General features: G+C 41.2%; 1 protein-coding gene across 3 annotated transcripts in view; it reads left to right on the forward strand.

Moving 5' to 3' along the window:
* Positions 1-22,172, forward strand: part of RBMS3 (RNA binding motif single stranded interacting protein 3) — a 714,416-nt gene that overhangs the window by 550,529 nt on the left and 141,715 nt on the right. For all 3 annotated transcript variants that reach the window (XM_059818611.1, XM_059818612.1, XM_059818613.1), the window contains one exon: positions 16,010-16,167. In XM_059818611.1, the coding sequence (XP_059674594.1) occupies positions 16,010-16,167 (158 nt within the window). The remainder of the gene's footprint in view (positions 1-16,009; positions 16,168-22,172) is intronic.

Raw genomic sequence — 22,172 nt, forward strand, 5'->3', positions numbered from 1 at the left:
TCCAGTGGAACCTGAGAGTTTTTAAGGGATTTTGTGTAGATATGACCAGCTTCCATATTTAGAACATAGGGGTGGGTTTTGGTTTTCTGGGGAGGTTTGTGCGCAAAGAATACATGTAACATTAGCTTGGTCTGTTGAGCAAAGTTGAGCTGAGCACAAATTTCTCAGGACTGTAAACTACTGAGTTTGGTCCCTTAGGTTTAAAGTGTTTACATGGCTTGTGAAAAACGCACACAAGTCCACAGCTGTACATGTTTTACCATGAGCCACCAGGAATTGCTACAGTCATGATGGGAACTTCACAAGCAAACATCTGGAATTTCATAGGCATCCACTTAAAGGCATTGTACATGGTACCTTTCAGTCCTACCTCCTTTAGGAACAACTGCATTTTATCTCCTCAAAAAATGGTTGAAGTTGTTTCCCAAGTACAGGGTGATTTTCTGCTTATGTCATCAACTGCTGATATCAGTATCGGCAAGGATAAGCACTGGCATAAGGAGTGTGCCTCTGATAAAACACTCCTAATTTACATGATAAAGTGGCTCTTTCTCATTCTAGTTCTTTGCCCCAGTGGTGCAATATTAGATAGCTGAGAGTTTAAGATGTTTGGCTTTCTTTTCACTAAAACTGGTTTGAAAACAAGTTGCAAATACAGCACCTGGGAGAGGTAATCCAGAAGCCTAAAGTGTTCAGTAGTTCAAGTTCCTTTCTTTAATGCTGTCTTTTTAGTCATAAAGAAGATTCTAAAGCCAGAGCAAAATGACTCAGATCATTTAAGGACCAAAACAAGAGCCAGGTCCAGCTTTCAGTGTCCTAGGAGGAGACCCACACCGCTCCCTCTACACCTTGTTTGCAGATTCTCCTTTGCCTTTAATTCCGAACCATCCGCTACATCCAAAACGCCTTCTTTGTAATTCCTTTCCAGTCTGGGACTCAAGGAATGCCTTTGTATCTTGTACTGCAGTAAGTTCTTAGAGTTGCTTATGATTTGTAAGTGAGAAGGAGGATAGTAACATCCTTCATTTGTTGGATTGATAAAGCCATCACTTTTTATATGAACGGTTTATACACGTATACAAATGAATGTAAAATATGATTACATGCAGATGTATTTAATCCCACACAAGCATACCACCAGCTAAGCACAGTAAGTGGCTATGTATGGGGATACCTCCTTTGTATACACAGTCACTCACACATATGTATGCATAATTGCAAATGCGCCTCCTTTTTTGGAAGCCTGGGTATAGTCTTGTATGTCTTTACACACAGACATCTGTTTATGCAGATCTTCAAAACTGAAAGCATGCTTAAACTGGAATGCACTTTTATGTGTATAATATATTTTGTTATTATATATGTAATATAGAGCTGTACTTATGTATTTAAACACATCATTCCCATGCATATACACACACACACACGGGCACAGGCATATGCATGTATATGTTAGCCACAGCTGAAATACTGTATAGACCTAAGAAGAACAGATAAGCACAAGCCATGGAGAGATCAATATTGGAATGCTGGTGCATTTTCTCACAAGCCAGCTTAGTGCAACACAGCAAATCATTGACACGTAAGCAGACACAGCCACTTGTGTGCTAGGCAGGGCGACCAAGTCTGTATTTCTGGAAGCAGAAGGAAAAACAGAGTTACAGGGCTTGGAGCATTTCCTTCTTCCTTTCCTCCTCCTCATGGGGACTGGTCACGTGTACTCAGGTTCAAGCATTGTGCTCTGTCTTGAATTTCAACTGGTAGTATCTTTCAATCTCTGCTACACTGTTCTCTTAATCATCATGTGCCGTTCTTGTACAGTTTGCCTCCTGGTCTCCTGGTTACAAAGGAGCTGAATTGCATGAGCTTTTGCAGGTAGGCACCCTTCATGCAGCAATGCCTCTGAGCTTGTCCTTGCTGTCCTGTGAACAGCCTTTTGCTGCAGAGCTCCTGTCTGGCCACCCCAGTTCTGCTGCATCTCACTAGCTGACTGCAGACAACTGCGTGCGTTATTTCATTTCAAATGCCAGACATTTTTGCTTATTGGCCTTCTCAAAGCTCTTCATTTCTGCCACAAGAACAGCACATGTGCCCTTTCACATCAGTCTCATGAGCAGAGGGAAATTCTTTTTTTCTCTCCGCAGTAGAACCAGGTTATGGCTCCTCATTGCTCGACAAAATTTGCTTTATAGCTCTGTCTTGATGCTTAGTAGGTGGATAAAACTGGCCATGTTGTCCACCTTGCTGTACCTATTCTAATTTCTGAGTGGTTTTCTGCTTCCTTCTGCAGAAAATTGTTGACTTTGTCTTTTCTATGTGAATATGCAACTGGAAACATTCATTGGCTTGGAAAACTTGAGTCAGCATTCACTGCTCAGAAAACTGCACTCTTCTAGCTGATATGAAAGACGGAAGGAACTAATGAGAGGTTTGTAGGAAAACTCTCATGAAGAACTCACACTTTCCTTGTTTATGGGAAGTAAGAGAGTTCATAGACACCTTTCTGCTTCACTGCTCTGGATCTCATGGAGAGGCTGTGTTCTTTGTAGATGGCAAAGCACAATAAAATTTCCTCCCCTCTGCTTTCATCAACTGGCAAGAGAAGAACCACATTTCTCTTACTGCCCTCTATATCCTTGGTTTTCCCCACAATATTGTACAGTTGTAGGACTGTCTACTACTCCCTTCTGGCTTTCCCTAAACCTCTAGCTGATGCATTGGGTCACTCAGATCCTGACTTTCTGTCTACACAAAGCATAATATACCCATAAATAATGCTTTCTTCCCCAGTGGTGCTGGGTTTTTTGTGTCAGGGAATGGAAGCTTTGATGCTTTTCTTGTCTCCCTCTCTGAAAAGAGCTGTGAGGAATGACAGGTGCCTGGCCCCTCTTCCCTGTGTTGTCCATCTGGAGACTGATGTGGTGTCTTCTCTTCTGCTGCTTGTCCAGTGGCCACCATGGGTTATTGATTTCCCACACTGTACTGGGTTTGTCTGGCAAGGTTTTGGTAGCGGGGTGTGGGGGGGGCATACAGGGGTGGCTTCTGTGAGAAGCTGCTAGAAGTTTCCCCTATGTCTGATAGAGCCAACGCCAGCCGGCTCCAAGGCAGACCCATCGCTGGCCAAACTGAGCCAATCAGCGACGGTGGTAGCGCCTCTGGGATAACATATTTAAGAGGGGGAAAAAAGCTGCTGTGCAACAGGAGCCAGAGGAGAGGAGTGAGAATATGTGAGCGAAACAACTCTGCAGGCACCAAGGTCAGTGAAGAAGGAGGGGGAGGAGAGGCTCCAGGCGCCGGAGCAGAGATTCCCCTGCAGCCTGTGGTGAAGACCATGGTGAGGCAGGCTGTCCCCTGGAGCAGGTGGATGCCTGAAGGAGGCTGTGACTTTTCTCATTGTCCTACTCTGATTTGATTCATAATAAATCAAACTAATTTCCCCAAGTCAAGTCTGTTTTGCCCATGATTCTAATTGCTGCGTGATCTCCCTATCCTTATCTTGGCCCTCAAGCCTTTTGTCATATTTTTGTCCCCCTGTCCGGTTGAGAAGGGGAGTGATAGAGTGGCTTGGTGGGCACCACCACACTCACCTCATGTCATTGCTGTGCTTTTCTCATTCATTAGTTGTAGCCTCTGCTGCTCCCCTGGAGCTGGGCATAGCCCCCGGTTAGCTGAGGCCAGAGCAGGAAGGGAGGTGGTCACACACCTCCCATTCCCCCTGCATGCTACCTGCTGTCTAGGCTCTGCTTTTCAACATTGACTGTAGCTGTGGGGCAGTGGACTTCTCTTGTCAGCAAAAACGTGGTGGTACGGTACCAGTGCTGCTGAGACTACAGCCTGGAGAGCATGGGACTGTGGCTGCTTGATTTGGCAAAAAGGCGGGATTTTAGCCCCATCGTTAACACTTTTTCCTTGCTTTCCTGATGTTGGCTCCTAAGCTAAACTTCATTTACCAGGGCAATCTCATCACATGGAGCAAGAGTTGCTCTGATGGGCGCTGAGGAGAGCACAGACAGCTCAGCTGCTCTGTACAAGGGGATTCGGCAGTGATAAATACAGCAATTCAACCCTGCCTTTTTGTTCTATTTTAAAATCTTATTTTTTAAATAAAGCAAAGTTTCAGTTTCTTCGCTTACTAATAATATTTCTTCATTTTCATCTGTGATGGTGGAAATTAAGTATTTCAAGGCCTTTTTGCTAACCCTCCACTGGGACTTGCTAACTCAGCACCAGAAATTCCACACACAGGGAAAAGGTGGTATTGCTGTGTCTGTCATGCTTCTGAGCGATAACCATCACTTGTCACATCTGAGGTATGACTTGGTTGCCTTTTTGTATCTGATTCATTTAGGAAAAGTGTAAGTATTTCTGCAGTGTATGTTTCGTGAGTTGTGCCTGATCTTAAATGGGAATGGTATTTTTGTCTGTGTTAAATACAGATTTCTCAAGGCTATGTTTTATGGTAGATTTTGTTTTCCTTAAGCAGTATCTATGTAGATTTTTTCTTAAGTTTCTGTAGTAGTTAGAAGAATCCAGACTCCCTGAAAATTGATGCATCCTCAAGGACTAGTAGGTTTCCATTTCTGGCATGTGCATCAAGATGAATAACTGTTCTCTAGCAGTTTGTATGGACTCAGGCTAAGTAGACCTCAACTTTTATCCCAACGGGCATTCCTTGACGAGAAAACTCTGACTTCATTTATGGTTTATAGGACGTAATGTAAAACATGACAAAAGAAAGCATTTGATTTTCTTCACAAGCAATCACATGGGATCTGTCTGCTGCTTGAATTTGCCTTTGGGTCAATAGGTCAAATATTAAAAAGCATTATACTGTCCCAAAAAGTCCTCTTAAAGCTTCTAATGCTTTCCCAGTGCTGATAATTTACTACCATTAATAGTTACAGTCTTTTTCCAGTGCAAGTGTAGACAGTTAAATGCTAAGGCTTTGAATTTTACGTGAAGAAAACTGAGTTTCCTGACTTAGCCCCAACCTAGAGAAGCTTCTGAAGAGAAATGCCTAAGTTCCCATTGATCTACAGATAGATGCAATATTGAAAATAATTTCACCCTGTGTGCACATATAGCATTTCACATCTATGTTGTCTTCATTTCACTGGCAGCTTTGAAAGGAAGTATTAAAGGCAAACAATAAATGCATGATAATAATCAGAAGAGATGCATCCACTTGGTTTTTAGCATCTTTATTAATCTGAATATTGTTTTGAAAATATTTTCCAAGCACAGATCCTGATACTGCGAAGTGAGACCAGTGAAAATGTTGCTGTCAAATTCAGTTAGAGAAGGGTCAGGCCATGACAGAGCAAATAGTCTGTCCTTAGGGAGAACAGCTGCTAGAAATAGTGGACAGAAAGTCCTAAAGCCACCCTGGCCAAGTACAGGTTATGGGTGCATGAAAACATCTGTAACTTGTGTTTCTGCTGCTTCATTATGACATCGTATGGCCACTGGAAGATCAGACAGCAAAGTCCTCCCCTTTGCCACGCTCCTGTCATTCAGAAAATCCCATCACTTCCTTTTCTGACCTGGAGGAGCAACATGCAACCTCTGCTCTAACACCTGGCACAGTCTTCGCAAAGTACATACGAAGGGTTAATCCATAGGTTGATCTAAATGCTTTAAATCTATAGTTTGAGGAATCCAAGTCTGTCCTCTACAATGTCAGATTCTGTCTGCACTGAGGGAGTGGTATTATTGTATCCTGAGATTAGGAAGAAAACCATTTATTTCCACTACCATTTGTAATCCTTCTGGTCCAGTGTTACTGTTATGAGAACAGAGACATTCTGCTTGAAAGTTTGGGGTAAGAAAGTAGCACTGCTCAGTCAGCTCCAGGAGTCACCAGACCATGGCTTGAGAGTTGCCACCTTGACAAAGGTAGACTAAAAAAAGCACGATCTAGAAATTCTGTAATAATTTTAACCCTTTACTCTATCTCCATTGCTTTATACACCAATCCAGCTTTTCAGGATCTGTCATCATAACTTTCCAGATTTCAGCTTATGCAAATGAGAACAATAGAATTCTTGAAAGAGTTTTGTATCGTCTGAGTTCCATCTTGAAACTCTTTGTGTTTATGTCAGGTGTTTGGGAGTATTATAATTTTAAGTAGAGCAAAAATAATGGTAATTCTCTTTTAGCTATTATTACAATTGGACATTTTTGCACTGAACATTTTACATATTAAAAAAGTGCATTTCAGCTAATTAGTGCCACTGACACTGCAGATCTGTTTTAAAGAACTGAAGTAAGCTGTACTACTAAATACTTACTATTTGTGTGTATCATGTTTTTCAAAATGCCAAATAACCACAAGAATCCATGATAACGGGATGTTTTTTGTGCATATTTCTAAGATCTTCTTTTAAGAGCACTTTAAGTTAAGCTGTTAATTTAATCTTATTGATTTAGCACATGCAGCATTTTAGCTCGAATTAGTTTTCTTTCCTTCATTATTGATAATGGAAAGTTTAAACTGTGCCCTGATTTCATGCTATGTCCTTTGTAAAGCAAATAATCTCTTCTGTGACATCTTCTTTCTCTGTTTGTGTAAGTATATACATGCGCCTATACAAATGTACCCTTTCTGTGGGACAGTATCATGTAAAACACAATTCAGTGAGAATGTGAATAGTAGGAGTTAAATTGCAAGATCCGTTGACTCCATGCAGGGGCAAAGGACTTGACTCCTGTCTAAATATCAGTAAGAAAATCCTGGAAAATATACATCAATCAGCATGTCATTAACCCAGTATAGTATAAAGCAAATAAGCATACTTGATGCAATATTGTCTAACGTGCAATGGGACACTGTGTCTTAAGTTCACTGGGATACAGTTGGTGATAAATCAAAATAAATAGGTAAGGTGTTCAACTTAAATTGCAGCTCATCTGTCAAATCAGCCTTTTGCTTCCAGAGGTCATCAGTGAGTTTCTAATTTAGGGTTCACGGCTAGGAGATTATGTAGCATTTTGAGAAATTTTTATAGACAAGCTTCAGGTAATCTGAGGTGATTGTTTCTTACTTAACAGCAATATAAATAGCAAAGCGGACGTTGAAACAGAATGACAGAGATTATGGAGGCAACTGAATACCTTCAAAGCTAGAGTGACACAATGATTTTTGCAGAGGTTGAGCTGCCTTTTCGGCTGCAGTGCACTGTGCAAGTTGGAAACTGTGGAAATTTGTTTCTAGGAAAACTAAGAAGTAAGAAGCTTTAAAAATCTCACTTCATAATAGCAGAAGTATGAAAAATAGGTTTTTATATCAGTCTGTGATAGTTCTGGTTATGATCCTATTTTGTGGAAATAAAAGGAGGTACCATGTATCTTTTACAATGCTCTGAAGGCAGCGGTCATAGTGACTCAAGTCCATATTTGCCACACAAGACGAAGGGCAAATCAAATCACCATTGGCAGATGAAATGCGTGATGGAAGGTTCTGCAGCAGCTCTGCGCTGGACAGACCAATAACAATTCGGTTCCAGCAATATTTAGCTTTAGCAAATGCTGTGCTGTCCATGAACAAACTTAATTAAAAGAAAGCTGAGTCCAGCTTACGCAGCACGGCACAGCACTCTGGTAGTTTGCACAGTGAGAAGAAATCCTGGGCATATATAAACTGTGAACTCTTTTTAAAGTTCATGGTTTTAATTAAAACAGTACTTATAAATAATACTTCACTGTGGAGCTTATACAGGTATTTGTGACAAATAATTTCTTACAATACTTTTGTTCTTTTTCTCTTCATAGGTCATGTTTTTTAGGAATTTGCTTGTTCGCAATTTTTCAACAAAATTTGGTAGAACAACTTTTAGCCTATGCCTCATTTAAGAAGTAACTGCAAAGAGTGTTTCAGTGATGGCAGAGTAAGGCTGGGTCACATCTCTCTCTTCTGATTAGATGATCCCAGGCAAAGGATTTCTAATGGCAGGAGTTCTTTTCTTGGGTCATTATAAAGCTCAGAAGTACTTAAATTTACTTATGCAAATAACAATAAAATACTTTTGAAAATCATTGGGATTTTTTTTTTTTTTTTCAAAATAGCACTTATAAATGTTTTCTGTGTTCATGTGCAGAACCACTGTGTCTTTTCAGAAAGTGTTCTTGTTATAGTTAACAGGCTTTGGACATGACTTGTTGACAATCAAGCTTATATAGAAAATGCATGCTGCAGGCTTAGTTTTAGATATATTTATAATGTTTGATGGATTGGGCTTAATTATTGCTGTACAATAGTTGCATAATTATGGTGAGACTGAATCTCCTGCAGCGCTGTGGAAAAACCATGTTGCTAGTAAATTTTGAACTGTCGTAGTGTAAAAGTCAGATAGGGTTGGGTACGGAAGAAAGATAATTTATGAAACATGTAGTCAGCACTCAGTCTGTAAAGGTACAGTGACTACCCTGAAGTAGTTCTATTAGGTTGAAAGAGAGATTTAACATCTCAGGATGTTAAATCTTGACGTATTGGAGTCTTTGAAAGGCCATCAAACAACATACAGATTCTTTTGAAGGTACTTAAGACAAAATAAGCTTCTTTGAATACCCCAATGTCTTCTGCTCTGCAGACTTTCCCTGTGAAACCTTCACTGTTTAGACACAGTCTTGGTTGAGGAGATAGCTAGTGTTTCTGGCAGTGCCTGCTGCAAAGAGTTTTGGAAGGACTCTTGACGAGACAGCCAGCATCACAGTTTCCTTCCACTATACCTTTTGGGTTATTGGTACTTGGTGCACTAATAAAATCCATGTAAAGTTTATGCTTTCTGTACAGTCTTGTAAGCCTTTTGGTGTGCTGCTCAACAAGAGACTGAAACCAGCCAGGGATCAGTAGTTAACTGGCCATTGATTTAGCTGTCTACACCGTTAAAAATGTGCCTGCACAAAGAGAAGCAAATAAGCCAGTAAAAAGTCAAAGGGAACCCTGGCAGCTGCACTTGATTCATTCTGTTCACCTCGTGTTACTGCAATGATGGTTCAAAATATGTTGTTGGCAATTCTGAACGGCTATATGGTCAGGGCCATTGCTATAGTGTTTCATGCAGGTTTGTTAATTTGCTTGTTCCTTCTTTTTATAAAAGAAACCATAATGTGAAAAATGTTTGAACACAGGGCTACTATCACTTGATTCAAATCAGTGTATCTTCATTGATTTGCAGGCACCAATGCAGACATATGCGGGCAAGATCCCAGTCCCCAACCACAGCACAGAAACCCCCCTCGCACCTCCATTGAGAAGGAGGAAACAGGTTTCCTGCCATCGCTTCTCTGATACCAGGAGGTGGTGGAGTTTGGGGTGACTTTCCTTTCACTTTTGCACCACCAGCCCATATTCATCCTATCTAATTGTGCTAACTAAGTTAGGAGCATCCTGCCATGTTTGGATAGGTCAGTGAAGAGAGACCCTCTCCAAATGTTACTTACAGATGTTAGGTATTAGATCAGTAGTTAAACACCTGAATTATAAATTCAGTAGCTTACTCTGTTTGAAAACCAGGCATCTTTAGATATGTGCAAAAATATGCCACATTAACTGTAATGTGAAAAAGCAGCAGGAATAAATGGGGAAAAATAGAAAACTGTGGAAAAAAAATCCTTTAATTCAGATTTTTGCTGTGTGAATCCAATCAAATGCATAGCAAATTGGCTTTCAAATGTATGTCTGTTTCAGATGTCCTGGAAAGTTCTCATGATCTGCAGTACTAAAAAAGTAAATATTAAATAATAAAACAACAAGAAGAGATATTGAATGTGAATCTACTGAGGGAAGGTATTACATGCTTCCTCTAAATTTTATTTAAGCTCAGTGGCTTGTATAGAATCCAGTTTAGAAATAATCTAATAAACTGAAGTTCAGACTGATGCTACCGTACAACTACAGTTTTTAAAATACTGGGCAAACACTGGAAAAATTATGAAATGGCATGTAAATGTTTCCATATAAATGACCTGGTTTCATATAAATGGTTCCACATAAATGGCTTTTTCCATAAAGAGCATAACTATTTTTATGTCAAGGGGAGATAGAAGTTCAACTCAGATCTTTAAAAAAGCCTGAAGATCTGGGCAGTGGCCACTAGGCAGAGATGAACTAGTTTTGGGAAAATACTAATTAACGGTGATATGAACCTGGGTCTAAAATGTTCAGAAATACCTGACCATGCTTCTAACGGTGAGCTGGATGTTGACCTGTGTCAATGTTAATATGAAGTTTCAATTTATTAAACACAAGAAAAGTATATGATCCATTAATATAAATATTGACTATATCTTTAAAAATAGGAGTTCAGAATCTCATATTGGTCCACATATAAAGTTATATTCCCAGGATAAGTTTGGAAGGTGGAAAAAGGAATCATTTGAACTAATAATCAGCGCTTAGTTTCCTTGAGCAAGCTGCTCTAAGGAGAAATAATTTAGGTTGAATAAAAAGAATGGGTACATAGGATTCCCAAATAAATCAAACACACTCAGTTTCCAGCCCTACTGAGATTACAGGAGGTTTGAGTTCCTTTTGGGAAAAAAATAACGTAGCCAAAAACTGCCCACCCCTCCCTACACATATGTTTTTAAGGAATGCATTACCAAATGTACTATGTAAAGAGGCTCAGCCTCTTCTCGCACCAGCAGGAATTGTTCTTTCAGCTTTTCATGAGTTGCTTCCAAAGATTATCTCAAGATGGGAGGGAAAATCCCATCTGAGCGTTGTCCTTTCTTTTGGTCCAGGAAAGCAAACAGCAAACTTTGAGTTGCAGCACGCCCTCCGCTGGGTTTTACGCGTTTCAAATGCTGTTGGTGTAGTGCGTTTCAGATCCTCTGCATTACAAACTTCTTCTGCCTCCTTGGCACAGGCCTTGGGAGCTGAGTGACTGGCCCAGTTCATGCTAAAAGGCAGTGACACAATTTCTGGCTGTTTCCCCAGTACAACTGCTTCTGACGGCTGAACTCCAGAGCCTTGCAGCAGGACGCCTGCTGCTGAATGCTGGAAATGCTCTGAGCTAATAAAAAACTTGGTTTTGACCTACTGTTAGATTGCAGTGTGCACAATTTTAAACCTTCCTAGCTGTGCTTTTGGCCAGTTTGGGAGTGTCTATCGTGTATGCCCCCCAGCTGGAATGGCCTAACTACAACATATGCGTGCAGCTAATACCCCGGAGCCCGCAGGCCAGAGCAGCTGATGTATGTGGGCTACAACGGTGGTGAAACAGGCTGGGATGGGAGCAAAGGGAACTGCAAAAAGCCCTGCACTTGTCTGGAGAGGAGCTTCAATTGCCTTCATTTCTTTTTTTTGTTGTGTGCCCATTCTGTGGCACTCGGTGTACCCTCACAGACTGGCACACACCAGGACCCCAGAATGAGCTCAGTCTAGGGTGTGAGGCTGTGTCAGGATTTCAGAGGGTTGGGGCTGACTGGATGAGTTCACCCCTGTTTCTCTGGGGCTGCGGTGCAAGTGCAAGCTGTACTTGGAAAATGTGACCCTCCTTGGGCTGTCAAATGGGAGATTTTGGGTAAAATGAACTTCAGCGAGGACGGCCAGGCTTTTGACGGTGCCTTGAGACTGTGCTTGCAAGTTTGCATGCCTTGAGCATGATGCTTTTGCAGCTGGCACACACAGCAGGCTCCACAGCTGCCTCCCCTTGAAGAAGCAGCAACTTGGCCTGGTCTCGTACCCATTAATTAGCCACGTTTGGCACACAGGGTCTGGGAAAGACAGAGAAGCCGTGCCGCCACGCTGCAGCTAGCCCTCCACTGCTCCCGGCAGCACCCTCCTCCTCTGAGCCCCTGCGGCAGCAGCCGGCTGCAGCGGCCGGCCCTGGTCCCCCGGGGGGCCCTTCTCCCATGTAGGGGAGAGACCGCTGTGCTTTGGGAAGACTGCGTCAACAGGCGTGTCATTCCCCTGCAGCGCGGGACAAGCCTGGTGTCTCTGGTGTGGTCTGGAGGGGGAAAGTGGGGCAGGGACCACAAAGCCCAGGTGGCAGTGGGGGCTCTGCTTGGCTGGTGGCCCCGCTGCGGTGGCTCTAAGTCGGCAGCTGTGGGACATCTGAGGCACGGTGCTGTTGGGGGTGTTTGTGGGGAGAGTGTGGCTTTCTGCTGCCCAGCCTCTTCTGGTCCTGTTCGAAATACTGGGGGCATCAGAGGAAAACGCGTTTCTGAAGTGAGCATGAGTATCACACGAATGACTTTCAGCTCTCTCACTGATGACTGGTCAGTTTGGGACCAGACACAATATAAATGGGATTTTAGCATCTGAAGGCGGTAAACAGCATTTTTTAACACCTAGTGAAAAGCCATGGAAAGAATTAAATTAACCAGAGGGGGCCTGGGCCACACTGTGTGGATCCAGACGCCACAGTCGCCACCATTCCTGGAGCCTTGGGATGTGATCCTTCACTGAAAGCAGAAACCTGACTGTCAACTAGTTGGGATTATGAAAGGCTAGTAGTTTGTGGGGTGCTTGGACTTATGGTTCTGGTTAGGCTCATCTTGTCAACAAATAGGCACATTTTGAACAGCAGGACGCCCGCCTTCCAAGCTGAAAAGCTCGGCACTTACACTGGGGCTAGGGAAGCGAGTACGTCACACGGGAGCTTGGGGAATCTGGGATGAAAAGGCTCAGGCAAAACGAGGAGCATGTGTCAGCACCTCCATGCTGCAGAGGGGATCTCTGCATAACTGAACAAGATCATGAGGAGCCCTGGTGCCAGCGGCTGGGAGCAGGGGCTGAGCCGGAGAAACTGGGGCTTGTGAGGGTAGGTGGCCGTGGGGTCTGGCTGCGCGGTGGCAGGGCAGCCCTGCTCCACACCGCTTCTGTAAAGCCTGCTCGGCTCCAGGCTTCGTCGCTGGGAAGGCATTTCATCTTGTTTCAGTTTGTGGTGTGAGATACGGCTTCTGTGGGGTGATATTTCTCTGTAAAGGAAAAGGGTATTTCTCTAAATGTTATATTTGTATAGCAAGGAAATATAACATGGAATTTTTGTGGAGGTAGCATGAGCGGCCTCATCTGTCTCTCTCTGCTTGCAGTTCTTGTTTATGGTGTTGATAAAAGATAGGCTTGGTAAATCCTTGCGAGAGAGTGACTATGGCCTGCTAGTCTTTCATTCATCCTCAGAGTGTAGCTGAACTTCCCATGGATATTTAAAACAACGGCATTTAATCTCTAACACAGTTAAAAGGCTTATGTGTTGCTACTCCAGAAGTGAAGCGATGGTTCTTATTTTATTTGTTTGCCCCAGCTTGAAAACTGAGTGGTCAGAAGAAAAGTTCTCATTTTAGTATTATGCGGGACTGAATTGCTTCATCGAAAGCAAAGGCTGTTGTGCAGTTACTGAGGCGTAACTCTGCTTTTTTCATATTAGTCTGTCCTTTGGCTATGGGGATCTCAGCTGCATAAGACTGTTAGGTTTTTTCCTAAATATTGACAAGGGTTGTCAGTCCCTGAGTACTGATTGGTTGATTAATCAAAGTCCTTAACCAATCAATGGGTAGAGGTTTGCATAACGATGTGATTATTTCTGAGAAACTGTGCCTATTGGAATTGCAAACCTTTCTACTTTGATTTGCTTCTATAATGCCTCTGCTTTAGCTGCCTCCATTGCTCACATTTTCAAAGTGCGTAGTAACAACGAAGGTGCTTGCTAATCTCCTATATCTTTCTTTTTTTTTTCCTGTGGCCTGTGTGGGGGGAATAAAGTAACAAGCAATAAAACTTAAATAGTTTGCCCACAGAAAAGGGGAAAAATGTGGAAAAAAATAGAGGAGAAAGAAAGTTGTTTGGGGTGTTGTTTGTTTTTCCCAAAGCTAAAAGTGTGATCTGAAGCTCATATTCCTCTCTTTTCCGGCCTGCCTTCCCGCCAGGACTGTTTGCATGATTTTCCTTGTATTGTTTATCATAACAGTTCTGACCCCTCACTAATATCTTTTCGTTATTGGAGAGGAACTAGCTTTCAGATCTCTGTGAATGTAAATTGAAGTGAGAGAAAGGAAGATCACTGCAGGGAAAGATGACTGGAAAGGGAAAGAATGTTTTTCTAGATTTGGGGTTTGTAACTGCAGTTCAGTCTGCAGTAAGTTCACTGTTCATGTGTGTGTGGTTTTCATCTCCTCTGTCCCTTACTATACGGCGTGGTAATAACTAGGTATATATTTATGGACAGCAGCTTGCAAATGTGCCTACTTTGGTTTTTTTATTTCTGTTTTGTAAAATAATGGGGAATTCAACCTGCATGGTAATGTGTTGTTCTGTGGGGTAATGGGTCTGGAGATGCAAAGCTAGGATGCAAAGGGCATTAAGCAGTATGTCCAAAGGCGAGTGTTCACAGCTCTTACTTAGGTCCGAATCCAAATTATGCAGTAAAACAGTATTACACGCCTCCTGATTTTGGACCCTTTGGGTTATCCATTTGCAACTTTGCTTCTCATCCAAAAGGGCTAAAATTACCCTTGAGCCTGGGGTAAAGGAAGCTGAAAACTTTCTTTGGCTTCTGATTCTGGTATTTAGCTGAGCTAGACTTTGTTTAGTCATTCCCTGTAAAGACGGCGTGTGTGAATCACAGCTTGAAATTATTTCTGCTTCCATTTTTGAGGCCTTGAATGTGCAAGGCAGTAATGGAGCAGACATCTTGGTTCTGTCCTGTCCTCATACATCTTCTAGAAATAAGACGTGTGATTCTTTGTGTTTGACAAGACACATCTGCACTGATTTTAATGAAATGTAATTTGAAACTAGTTTAGTTAAACCAGGGCAGATGGCTGCAGGACTGTGTGTAATTTCTTCAGTGTAAGGTTGTGGTGCTGCTGCAAGATTATTAAGCTGTTTTTAGGACACCTCATAGCAAAAGAAGGTAACACTGTTGTCATATAAGTCTCAGTGTTGAACAAGTACAAATAAATTCTGCCCATTAAAGTGTGTAATGAAAAAGAATCCAAAAATCTGTCTCAGAAGACTTTGTCAGGTAAGGTATTGTCTGGCTTACTGCACAGCATAAAGATTGTATCTTATATTTTTGGTTATTAAGCATTAGCTAAAATTACGTAGTCATGCCTGATCCCAATCAGGCTTGTACTGACAGGTGATCAGATGTTATGTAAAGCTCATATCACTGAAAATGGAACCAGAGCCATGAAAATTTGCAAGGACTTAACTAAATTGATTCAATGTAATCAAGACCTGGTTGTCTGTATACAAGGTTTTACTGCTTTAACACACTTACTTACATACGACTTCTATGCCTGTTTCATGTTTCTTTGCAGTAGTTCGACAAGCAACAATATAAATCGGAATGGTTGCCAAAATGGAAAGTTTAGCCTAAAAATCCAAAATAGAATGAGAAGGCTGTCTTCAGATTTGTTTTCTCAATTATTCGTACTGCAAGCTTTATTTTACAAGATATTTTAATTCAGTCTGAGAATAAACATGTGACCTATCTCACCAGGACCTTAGATTGAACTGCAGAACTCCCCCCGCCCAGTTAGCTCTTGTTGCACATTGTCAACCAAGACATTTCTGATGGGGAAAATAAAGAAAAGATACTATGGAAAGTGTTCTGTGTTTTCAACCAACCTTGCTTATGATGAACAGGTTGAATGGGAAGTCTGCAGGCTGGAAAGCACATCTGCTTAAAACATGTGTTGAGTTTTCTTTCTTTCTTTATGTTAACAGTGAGCACATTTGTGGAAATCATGTTTTCTTCACAATCTGTTTGCTAAATTAGGACACAAACCCGAGAACACTTGTGCATGAGAGTAATTTTCTATAAATGAGTAGTGTCACTGAGTTCAGTAAGAGCAGTCACGCACAGAATTAAGCACATGCATGAGAGTTTGCAGAGATTTGGCAAGTATGTTGTCATTGTGAACAGATTGCCGAGCTTTGCTTCTAATGCAGCTATAAATTCTTGGCTTCGTCCTATTTTGAGTCGCCCTCGTTGTATGAGCCGTAAGCTATTCTATTGTACTAAGTCTAACTGAGGATATTTCTCTTATTTTGTCATAGCAACAAGAGCAAGATCCCACAAATCTATACATCTCAAATTTACCTGTTTCCATGGATGAGCAGGAACTGGAGAATATGCTGAAACCCTTTGGACATGTCATTTCCACCAGAATATTAAGAGATGCTAATGGAGTCAGCAGAGGAGTCGGCTTTGCCAGGTGAAACCTTTACTCTTTTTTGATTCGTACACATTTTTGGCTTTGGTCCTTTGCAAATGCTGTCTGTTCCATAACTCTGAAGCCTCATAGCTATGGAAGATGGCGAGCAGCACCTTTATTAGATTGCGTGTCTGTTCTTTCCACCGAGCTGAAGAATACTAATGCAGAAGGATGTTCATTTCATTGCTCTAAAAAGTAGTTCATTGTATGTATGTTTATGTAAATAAAAATCGCTAGGAACAGTGAGCAATGAATGCCGTATCAAGCTTGGATAATAATAAATGTCTTACAGCCAAAAGCACGCAGTTGGTGAAGAAACCATTTAAATGTTTAGCAAAGATTTTGCAACAGGAAAAAGTAAATTTAGCAGTTGGAAGAGCAAAGGGGAGGAACTATAACTGAAGAAAAGTGGCTTCCTTGAAAGCTGCAGGGAACTCAAGCCTGTGAGAAGAGCCTAAGAAGAAATATTTGCATATAACAAGCCCTGTCGGAGTAGTCAGATATTTTAGATAGAATGGGCAACATATTATTACCATGTAGTTCATTGTCTGTACAGATACACAAGTTTCCGTGTTTACTCTCAGGGATTATTTACATAGATTCTCTTCAGCTTGAAACATTCTTAAATCAAATAGCTTTCTTTTGAAAAGCCAATGAATAGAGAGCTATATATAGAAAGGTATTGAAAAAACAAATAAGAGAAATTTGCGATTGTGCTGTAAATCAGTCTTCTGCTTCAAAAGAAAAGGAAAAAAAATCCCAAATCATTGTTTCTACAGAATATTCATAACATTGTGCTTTGTAGAGGAGGCAAAATAACTTAGTCATCTTGCAAATTTCTTTGAAATACACTGTATCTTGGTGTATCATGGCACTTCTGTTAGTGTCGTAACACCACTAAATGAAATGGGGTACTGTATGATAAAAAGGTAGCTTGCAAGATAAGTGGCATTGTAGTGTTACCTTTGTCCTTGATGTGAAAGATCATCATGCACATAGAATGTTAAGATAATATTGTCTGAATTCAAATGGAAAAAGGCAAAACATCTGTGCTGAAAGATGACACACTGTTCCTTACGCATTCTTGCAGATAATAACATGAATTTTTCTAGCTCAGTAAATATAGATTAGTGTAACTCATGGATAAACTTGAATTTTAAAAAATTGACTTTGTTTGTGGAAATGTGTTTAATTATGTAACATTTCACAAAACGTTTAGTGATCTAACCTGAAGGTTGTGTGATTCACCATGCAAAAGACAGAGGGGTAAAACCTTTACTCCATCAAAGTATACAGCAGATCTCCCATTGACTGGAATGAAGCCAGAGTTAATCCAGAAATTTAGAACCGTAGTTGAATGCTGACTCTCGTCTTTGCAGAATTATCAATACAAGCTTTAATTACATGACCACCTGACCTTCTTTTTGTAATAAAGCGCTATTTGATATCTTTTTCCTGCATGTCAATCCAAATAGAATTTGTTTAGCTTTACTTGTAGTCATGAAGGTTTTCTTTCTAGTTACCTACAGTGTAAGCACATGCTGAGTGGGTATAAATACAGTCCAGCTAGGGCATGGCAGCTGTATTTCAGTCCAGATAAGATTTCAGAAGTTCACATCAGCAGCCCGTGTGGTGATCCTGGCTATTATACCTTGTGTCCTGGGGCCTTCTATCACAGTATATCTTGCGTGCTTGTGGAAATGCCATACGCTGTTTAGCATAGCTCTTAACTGAGCCACAGAAGCACAGGAGAAAAAATTAACTTTGCATACACTAAAATGATGCAGCATCCAGCAATTTTGAAATTTGGTGTTTCAAAGTTATTAATTAAGCACTATGTTGATTAAAAATCACTTTTTGATTCTACCCAATTATGTGAATAGTCAATCTCAAAATAAGTATATTCAAAACGAAATCGGAAGTAAAGACTTAAGTAGACAGCTATTGTCAGATTTTTCTCCTAAATGGGTATGATTAGCAGTTTCACTGCAGTACTGCAGGTGGCTACTTAATCATTTATAACCCAGGTAACTTCAAATGTTCTTGGACGAAAATTAACTGAGTAATGTCTGGCCACATTAGAGTTCAGCCTCTTTCAAAGTATGCACGTACAAAGCTAGCTCTCTTTTTTTAAGCTGTGAAAGTATTTCCTCTCTTTTGCGTCCCTCAAAAGCAACTGAACAGATTTTCCCGAAACTTTCCAGAGCATTTCACTGTGGCTTGAACTCAGCTGTGCCTAGGTGCACCTCAGGGGAGATTTTGGGGAGGAGAGTTATGAGCAAGGGGCCAGAGAAGGGAAGCTTTAGACTCTGACTGTGGCTCTATGGAAGTCCATCCAGTTGAAAGGGAATTACCTTGCCATAACCTCTGGACACCTGCCTCTGTCTCACTCCTTGTCTGTGCTTTGTACTTCAAAGCTGTGCTACCTGGCTCCAGGCGCTCCGTGGGAGCTGGCATTCTGCGGGGCTTGTGTTGCTGTTGTCGTTTGGCAGCATAAGTTTCTGCTGACACCAGCAAGCAGAAGCTGGGACTAAACACAGCATATCATAGAGCAGAGAGAGAAATTAGGAGGAGAAGGAGGGGGAAGAAATACTTACTAGAAGTAGGGAATTGGAAAAAGGAGGCGGTGCGGATGAGAAGCTTTAGTCCAGTCTGTTATAAGATGGCATGTCAAAAGAGGGAATGACGCAGTGTTGCCCTCACACAGGACTTCATCACAAGACTTAAAATTGTAGGTGTTTCTCTTAAATCCCTGTTGCTGGGAGTCATCTAATGACTTCAGCATCTGATCTTTCATTTAAAAAGTGTAAGTGGATTCCTTGGAGCTTAGAAGAAAATCATAGTCCTTCATCCTCAAAAAAGAAGCGAAGGAAAAAAAGCCCCAGTAACTAGATTTGAAGACTTTTTTCGAGATACAATTTTAAAGCTGATCTCTCCTGATTTGAGTTTTGCAAACAGGACATTACCAATGTTGTTGGTGAGAGTAAAAAGCAGATCGGAGGTAGTAAGTGAGAAGCTCTTTGAGAGAGGCTAGAATTACTGCATAGGAGAAGGTACTGAGAGCATGGAGAGAAATATTTAACTTCATCCTGAAGATGTGTTGTCACTTATGAAGAGGTAACTGTATATGCTGGAAGACCTGACTTTCCACAGGCCTGTGAAGGGTGAGTTCCAGATGTTGTGGGAGGAGATAAAGAAGTAACACAATCAAAGTGGAGCCAAAGCAGTGGTGCTGTTTTGCTAAATGAAAGGGGGAATATTTAGACGGAGATTTCTGAGGACCAGTAATGATGCTACTTTGGAGGCAGAGAAGTATCAGCAGCACCAGGCAGTTTAAGTATGCATTTTTGAAGAGGGGAAATGCTTTGTTCTTCCTTATTCAAGGGTTTAATTGAAGGCAGTTAAAAAGGTGCTATAAATTTAGATTGAACAAATCCATCATCTGGGATGGTAGTGCAGGCTTAGGTATTAGAGAATCATTCCTACTTTCAGTCAGAAGAATGATCTGTCACATCCTACATCTTACACAGGAAATCACTTTATAATTGGGTATCTGAGATGAAACTGGAAATCCCAAACATGCCCCAAAGACTTTGTGTGATATCTGTAAAATATTCCAATGCTGTGCTGATAAATTCCCATTGAAAGGCCTCCCTGGAAGGGGCTCACAGCATCACTGCAGGGTGATGGGGAGGTCTGTGAAGAATGTATCTCCGAGACCCTCACATTTCCATCTGGCATTGCAACCTGGACCAAATTTTGGTAGACTCAGTACATCCCTAAGAAAATTGCCAGGCATGGAGCAGCACTTTTCAGGAAGAAGCAAAGTCCAGAGAGGGACAGGTGGGGCAGGATCCAGGACAAATATCAGTGGGACTGCATGACATGAAAATGGATATGAAGCCCTTAAAGGTGCAGAGGGAGGAACAAGGAAAGTTTGGAGCCATCAGATAATTTAGCTGAGCAATTTCCGTAATCCAAGCCCAAGGTACCGTGAGTTTAATTGAAGACATGGGACATGGAAAAGGGGGCAAGGACGCATTGGGATATACCTTAGGGAGGGACTTACTGATACCACTGAATCAGTGAAATAAAAATTGCATTTTATAACCCCACAGTAAAATACCATTCAAGTATTATTTAAGTATCCTCCCCATAGAGATAGTAACATTAATAATACCATACATACGTGTACCAAACTCAGCTGAACAGCAGAGCAAGCGTTTTATAGGTCCTTTTGAATGATAAAGTGCAAGGAAAGAGTTAGAAACCACTAACTTTTTTATTTTGTTTGTTGTCTTGTAACTTAAAACGACCTTGCAAGATTCACCCCCTGAGCGACATTTTACAACGAAGTCATAAGCCTCTGAAACCAGAAATTTATGATGGAAATGCTGACAGTCAGACAGTCAAGTATTGCACTGCTGGCAGGCACCAGTATAATACTTAACCTGAGACTGTGAAGGCAGTAGCATATATCAGCCTGGGTCTAGGTGGAAACAACTGTGTGTTCATACTATTCTTTTCCAGTAACATGAGAAAATTTGTCCAACACAAACTGTCATAGAAGAATGTTATGATGCTGTTCCCAGCAAACAACCAAAGTCAAGAGATTCTCAATTAGTTGTCTCTATCATCTCAGAGCAAAAGCATATAGTGAGGAGATACTTCCACCCCTTTGTGACAGAGCGGGGGGGTCTGTAGTGGGGCATTTACCCATTTTGTTGTTGGGAGTTCGGGCTTCCTCCTTGTCTTTTCCCTACCTACCTTACTTTCCTGGAACACCTTTCAATGGGATGCTTTTCTCTGCCTGCATATGTTTTTTATTAAACTTATCTCCTGCTTGTCTGTGTTTTACATGTCTTAAATTTAGTCTTTGGAAACAGTATTCGACTCAGCAACTGAAAGGGAGCAACAGAAAATGGGAAACAAGATTTTGAGCCCCCACAGGATCGTTATTCTATTTATAGAAGTTTTGCATGGATTTCAGTAGACATGCATGTGCTCCAGTTTCCACTGAAGCAAAACGAGAGAGCCAAGCCTTTAATTTGTATGTTCTTTTCCTCAAAGGAAGCTGTGCATCTTTCAGGGTTTTTTGGGATAACGTAGGTGTCATTTAGTTATATTGGATTTCTTTTGAAACAAAGAGGTTTCCCTATGGAGAGCACTGTAGCTCTGTGCAGAGATACTCACTCAGGCAGCTCAAAACAGTCATCTTGGCATAATGGGTCATGCTGTGAGGTACAGTATGGACCATATACCCAGAGAAGAGGAGCCTATCCTGTCCTCACTGGAGTGGTTTCTGCAGATCTTGTATATTCATCTGATATGGTAAAAAACCTCCTGTTGTTCATACAAACAGGACTGAACATGAAGAATATACAGGCAAGACATGTTGGGAAAAGATACAATTTATGGGTGATGAGGAGAACTTGTCAAAATTAGTATCTCTTCCTAGGCTGTAAATAACAAAGGGAACAGTTTTTCCAGCACAAAATGGATTCAAACCAAAAAGCACAAACATCTTGAAACAGTCTTCTACCAGCTGAAAAGTTGGGGACGTAAGATACCAAAGTCAGTTACAGGAGAGAAGAAAATCACAGGTTGCAGCCATATCAGGGTCTTAGAATGCCTGGAATTAAATTAGCAAAATAAATTAAAGAAATTAGTGAACATGTTGCCATAGAAGGATGAAGAGTAGAACATAAGGAGGTGCTAAGAAACCTCATACTAATCAAACCTATCTTGTAGCTTTAGAGTATTTAAGACCTGAAGATCATTTTCCCTGACCTCTTTTATATCACAGGCAGTTGAAGTACTCCCAGTTACCTAATAGTGAGATAATACTCGTCTTTTATTAAAATAAAACTTTCAGAGGTGATTTGAAGACATCACCCAGAAAAAAAGGCACCTCTTTTCTATCTAATGTGTGCCAGTGGATCACCTTCCTTGCAGTTAAATTTTTCTGCCTAATTTCTCTTTCAAATTTATCTGGTTCTTGTCAC

This window comes from Gavia stellata, chromosome 6 (genome assembly GCF_030936135.1).
Source record: "Gavia stellata isolate bGavSte3 chromosome 6, bGavSte3.hap2, whole genome shotgun sequence".
Taxonomy (NCBI): Eukaryota; Metazoa; Chordata; class Aves; order Gaviiformes; family Gaviidae; genus Gavia; species Gavia stellata.